This window comes from Papaver somniferum, chromosome 3 (genome assembly GCF_003573695.1).
Source record: "Papaver somniferum cultivar HN1 chromosome 3, ASM357369v1, whole genome shotgun sequence".
Classification (NCBI taxonomy): domain Eukaryota; kingdom Viridiplantae; phylum Streptophyta; class Magnoliopsida; order Ranunculales; family Papaveraceae; genus Papaver; species Papaver somniferum.
Window position 1 is genome coordinate 216802122 of NC_039360.1, and position 6617 is coordinate 216808738.

The following is a 6617-nucleotide window of genomic DNA, read 5'->3' on the forward strand; positions in this document are numbered from 1 at the left end:
GATTTGTCTAAAAGCTAAGGACAGATACTAGGCACAGAAAACCTAGGAGAAGCTTGGAACAATACTTGTGTAAGCTAGCAAACAGTTTAAGGTTGATCCACTGTTTAGAGAGATTGTGAGCGTAACAAAGAGAGAATTGTAATTGTTTTCTTGTTCATAACCTAGAGAAGATATTTTTCTTCGAATTATTACTTGTGTTTTGTTCTCTAAGTTTCTCGTCTATTATTATCCTGAATTCCGCCTTCATAGTAATAGCTACCAAGGTATAGAGATCAATACGTATCAATAGTAGACTAGAAATCAAGACTTATAGTTTGGATCACTAACATTGACAAACATGCTTGAAATAGCAACTGCGAGTTCGACCGAGCAATGCTCTAATATGAACTATAAATGCATAAGACAATAATAACTAATATTTAGAAAGGAAATTGGATTTCTCTTTGATTAAATGACAAAATATATGAAGAGTTGGAACATGTGAGAAGAAGTATTTTCTATTTTGGAGCGAACAATCCTTATTGGTTGTAAATATTATGGGTGTGGGAGTCAGGATTTTGTTGATTGTGTTTGCATGGAGAGATTATGAATAATTTCTTTTGGTGTAATTGGTAGATTCTTTGTTGTAGAATCAGATTTTTATGGGATAGTTTTTGTTGTTTGTTTATTGAATATAATTGGTTGGTTTCCAAATGGAATAAGGCATGCCTTATATAGTTGTAGAAAGGTGTGGAGTAGGTTTAAAAGTGGTATGGAGAAAATGATGAAAGGAATTGAGGGGGACAAAGGATATTGAGATTGATTTACTTTTCCTCTTTTCTTTTTTCTTTTTTTGGGTGTAAAGTAGTTTTTGATATTTATATGGGTGGAAGAAGAGGGAAATGAGTAGAGGGGTGCATGTGGTATATTTAAAATTATTTGTTGGATAATCAGATTAGAGAGGTTTATTGTTTTGGTAAGAAAATGTGGTTTTTAGTGGGATTTAAGAAGAATAATTTTTGCTTTTTTGGGTAATGGGGTTGAATAAAAATATAAAAGGGTGAGGATTTTATGGTGTGTGTGGGAGAGAAGGAGAGAATTCCTTTAGTTGTTGGTGGAAAGGATAAAAAGACGTTGGTGATAAAAACCCATTTTTTTCTTTTTCTTTAATTGTTTTCACATGGGTGATGAAATGGGTATTTGGATAATGAAATGGGTGGTTGGGTAGTAAAATTGGTTATTGGGTAATGAAATGGGTGGTTGGGTTATGGGCTTGATTAAAATGATGTGGAAATTGGATACTGAAATGGGTGGTTGGGTAGTGTTTGTGGACTTGATTTTAAAAGATATAGAAATCCTTGATGGTTCTACAAAGAATTTTCTCTTGTATCCAGCTTCGAAGTATAAGACTGATATTTTTTGTGGAGGGTGCGAAATTAGGGTATCAACAACGCGGGTCTAACAACCACACCCAATAATTCGTTTGGAAATCTGAGAGGACTTAATCCAATATACTTTTAGGAGAATCAACTAGACAATCAGACTCAATCTAGAGAAAAGTTTATCAAAAGAGTTTATATCTCTAACTCTTAATTCAATCTGCAATCAGCAAATAGAAATATGGGATCCCGATCATGCCGCCATGGCCGGTCCCCCATGCCTCTTCCTTTATTTTTCCTTATTTTATTATTTTCATGATCTCATGAAGACTTCTTCATTCGAGCGAATTTCCTTGTTTGAGCAAAACTCACAATTTCTCCATATTTTTCCCTGAAATGATGAAAAATAATAAAAATAGGGGAAGGTGTCACGGGACCGGGTCACCTAGCCGGCTGGCCATGACCTAGACGTGGACAGTCCCACACCTTGCAATCCCTTGTTTTTCATAATTATTATTTTCCCTCATCTCATGAAACTCCAGCGTTTGAGCAAAAAAGCATAGTGTTCAATATTGCACAAACCCTGGAAAAGTCAAAAGTCAAATGGCCACATGACCGACTATATTACTCACGAAAAAATATATTAAATTATTATTATTTTAAATATTCTCAAAGTATTGATAAATGAGCAAAGTTCTACTTGCTCATTCGAGCAAAATCAAGAATTTCAGTCAAAGATCAAACTCTTCTGAAAACCCAAAATATTGCTCAAACGCACACCAAAAAATACCGAAACTCTTAGGACTGAGACACATACATCATGGCGACACTATCATGCTACCTTTACCGACCAAGGCCATCCTAAGGCTTGCAAGGAGCCTGTACCACACATCTTTATCATTTTGACCTAATTTGCTTAATTGCTCATATTGGGTCCAAACTCTTTCCAACCAACTTGGAATTTGCTCAAACGACCATCAGATGGTCCCACGACCACCCAGGACCGGTCTCATGATCCCTTGGTTGGTCCCTCACTTCTCCATAATTAGGTTTTATCACCTAATGCTCAGACAAGCACTATTCTAATGAGTGATTAAACCATCATTTAATCATCCTTTCACCAATTAGTCAACAAAGGACTTTGGTGCATGCTCACACGAGCACCTGGGTACTACATGGTCTTCCATTATCCCATGTACCCGGTCCCTCCTTCACTCAGTGATTTTCAATAAATCACCAACTGATCATCAATCGATCAAAATTAGGGTTTCGAACTGAATGCTCTGCAAATCATAATTTTAAACACATAATTTTATGATTGATTCATCAATCAACGTCTTAGTTAATTACATAATATTAGGTCCAGTTACCAATATTTTAATTAATATTTTATTTGGTCATGCTACCAATAATTCATCAAACGAGCAATATTCGCTTAGACGAGCAATATTTGCTCAAACGAGGAATATTGATTTAACCATCAATATTCAATAATTTTACTCAGACGCGAGCAACATTGCTCAGAGTGGTAATATTGATTCAACTATGAATATTCAATTATTTATCATACGAGCAATATTTGATCAGACGAGCAATATTTTCCCAAACTATCATCATGTTGATTCAAGAACTATACGCCTCAACAGACATATTTAATTCATGAATCACTGAGCATTTTTCAATCATGATCGATTCAACAAAACTTAGACTCACCGTCTAATCAAGTCAACAACCGACTAATCAAATACACGTCTGCTTTGCAGACTCTACGTTTGCGAGACATCAATCACGTCACATGGGGGATATCAATTAGGGTTTGGTCTGGCGGCCTACAACATGTGTGTTCATCCACGATGAGAAATTTGAGTAAGTCGTGCAAAGAGTTGAGGGAGTTAGCAAATTAGTGGGTTGAAAATCAACCAAGTCTCCTCACAACCTGAAACCGGTTAACACACGATTTCCCACTTTCCCACTCTTTCACTCGAGCAACTGTCACACTTAATGGAGATCAATGTGTCTACTATTCTGGCAATATAAATAAGTCTCTTAATCCATGATTGAAGGACAATTTTTTTCGAGCAATCACTCTCAAAAATTCCATCAATCGACCGGAACTTATACGAACTCAACGGTTTACAAAAAACTTGCTGAAACTTTAAACACATTCACAATCCTTGATCATCATTGATCTCACGTACTTCTTCGCTTCCCTCCTACATATCAACCCTCTTCCCACTTTTTAATCGAATTGACTCTGGAACGACCATTGTCTTGGTTTAGGCTGGAGTCCTACATATTGATCTCTCGAACTCAAAGCACTCCCGTGCAGTGCATCTGTTTGAGGTTAAGCAGTTCGTTGTGTTGAAGGAGCCTCCGTCAGACAGTCGTCTCTCCATTCTCTAAATAACCAGCGAATCGTTTTTCTCCATCAACAGTTGTCCACGACACTTCTATATTTATATACATATATAACATGTGTAGGTACTGTAAGAAGTCATCTATATTGGCTTTATTTTATCATTATACATAGGTGATTTCTGAAAAAATAAGTAAAAAATTAACAGGAGTTCATTTTGAAGAATGAACTGCTACAAAAAAATAAGTAGAAATTTACAAAAAGGGTACTTTTGTCCATTTAATATTTTTAAATAATTATGGACCAAACAGTAAAGGCGTTTTCCAAAAGGACCAAACTGACTTGGGACCACCTAAAAAAGGACCAAACGATATTTGTCCCAAATTTGAAATCCGTAATAAATTGGATTGGATGCGGATGAGGTGAAAATCGGTCCGTACCGGCCCATGCTCACCCCTAGGCTTGAGGGGACAGGACTAGAGTGTTTAAAGCCCAACTAATATGGGATTAAACATTAATTTCTACTTGCTTAATCAAGGAGAACTCGCGCACACGCGCACACAGAAACACACGTGCACAATCGCATATATAAATGATAACGGTTGTCTTAGGGTTGTATCCTCTTTTTGATACATACGATGGGTAGAAAAAGAAGCAGTAGTGAAATCGAGATCCCTACGACGGAGGATGAAAATAGGTAACGCAATCTCTCTATTACTGGTTTACAAGTGTATTCTTATTTTAAATCATGATTTTTTTTCTTTTCTTTTCTTTTAAATCTAGGGATAGAACACCAAGGTTTGGCCGGTTATTTATCTTCTGATTGATCGATCGATTGAAATATCTGTGGTAGAATTGCACTTTTAGGTCTAGAGAGGAGCTAAAGGTTGGTGTCGAGTACATGCACAAAACAATTCAGACCCCAAATTATGACCCTTTCACAAAAGTTATGACCCTTTCACAAAAGTTTCTCGTGATTGCACGAGCAGATGCTTGCTAGTTTTGAAAGGATGTTAGCTGATGACGCAGTCTCGGATCGCAATAAAGAGTGGATCCGAGGAAAGTTAGAGAAAGTTAATAAGAAGGTTAATTTTAAGAAGCTTCTGAAACATTTCAAAGGTGACATAGAATCTACTTGGTCCTTTCTTCTCAAAGGGTGGGGAGAAGATGTTAAGAGTGCAGTAGAAGAAAAATCAAGGGAAAATCGGCAGCGTCTCAGGAGATATTCACACAATGCAAAGGGATTTCATGCCGCCAACTTTGATAACAAGAAAACACAACTCAAGGTAGTATGAAGCCATGGTCATTTGTGGTTCTGATTTCTCTTTTTTGGAGGTGATCCTAATGTTTTATACCGTCTCATGTTCTGTTTTCTACATTATATAGTTCGTTGAGAAAGAAATCGCGGACGCATCAGCCAGCATTGATGCTGCAATTGAGTCTTGTGGAACTTTTGGTTTGACATTAAATAGACTGAAGCAAGCGACTTGTGGAATCTTGCGAAGAGTATTTTTCAATTTACCCGCTGATGATGATCAGGTAATTGAACAAAAAACTTCGATGGATATTGTGACATTAATGATCTTATATGGCTTTTATTTGATAATATAGTTGATCCTGATCATTTGTTATCATCTATGTGTTGCATCAAAAGGATCTCATGAAAAAATGGATCGAAGAGGAGCGAAAGCAGACGTACTAAAGAAACATAATCAACAAGATTATGTCTTCCTTTAAAAACTAAAGAAGTGCTTTGTAATTTATTTTTTTTACTTGTACGACATTTGTTGTTTATTTTGTACAACTAAAAGCAGATTTAGCCGTTGGAAACAACATAAAACCAAGCTTTTGAAAACAGATTTATGCATGTCGTCGTGTGGCAAGCTTTTGAAAACAGATTTACGCATGTTGTCGTGTATATTGAGAGCCACTTGATTAAAGGGAGACTATCAAAGCCTAGCCTTTAAGAAAGAATTTTCCTCACTCAGTGCTGATAGCTAAGGCGAGAATCTGGCATATGTCATCTATTGGACTCTGTTGTCTTTCGAATTGTTAGTAAGGGTATATCATGTATTTATGGTATTGTCACAATCGATCTGTTATTAGCCGTAAATGTTTTGGTGAGAGTTAGTGATATTAATACTTCTGTGAGTTGTATTGAATGTTAATAAAAATTACTGTCTGAAATAACTTGGGGCTCTAGTCCTTGAGAAAGGCAGAGAAGGCTTTACTGGAAGAACAGAATCAATGTACAAATGGAGATGCAAATGGAAAAATTGTTTTAAACGAGTGAAAAATTATAATCATGGAATCAATTGTAAAACCTTCGATATTGTTCATTCTTCACGGCCTAATATAGCTGAAACTGAAATATTTAGCGAGGAACAACAGTCAGATTTATGCACAGGATGAAGAACAAGCGGAGGCCTTGGCAGCTTTGGAGGCAATTAAAATGGCTCAGCGAATTGGAGTAAGCTGCACTTGGAGGGAGATAGTTTAAACGTAGTGAGAGCTATAAACGGCAGTAGGGAGCTGCCAAATGGACAAATAATAATGTCTGGATAATTTTGATTGCCGAGTTCATGAGGAACCGAGTGAGGAAACATATTCAAAAGCAGAAGGAACAAAATAAGAAAGGCACTGTTAACCAGTTGTTTCCCATTGAAAAGGTTGGTCATGGTTACCAGGAATAACGGTGAAGTCTTAGTTGAATACGAAGACCACATCGCTACTGATAATTTGGCGTCATCAGGTAAGATTCTTGTTAGAGGGAGAACAAAAGTGGATCCGACGAGAGCAAAAATCATATTCACTCACTTCGAATTTTCGTATCGTTAAAGAATTCGGAAACAAACTGGAAGTAGAAGCCACTGAAATGGCATATACATACCAGTGGTCAAGAA

The 6617-nt window shown here is 36.6% G+C and overlaps 1 protein-coding gene across 1 annotated transcript; it reads left to right on the forward strand.

The window, feature by feature from the left end:
* Nucleotides 1-4666: 4666 nt before the first annotated feature.
* Nucleotides 4667-6007, forward strand: LOC113360651. The gene is made up of 5 exons (XM_026604137.1): nucleotides 4667-5000; nucleotides 5101-5253; nucleotides 5369-5409; nucleotides 5771-5834; nucleotides 5918-6007. Exons 1-5 carry the CDS (start codon nucleotides 4704-4706, stop codon nucleotides 6005-6007), a joined length of 645 nt encoding a protein of 214 aa, XP_026459922.1. The 5' UTR covers nucleotides 4667-4703.
* The last annotated feature ends 610 nt before the right edge of the window (nucleotides 6008-6617 follow it).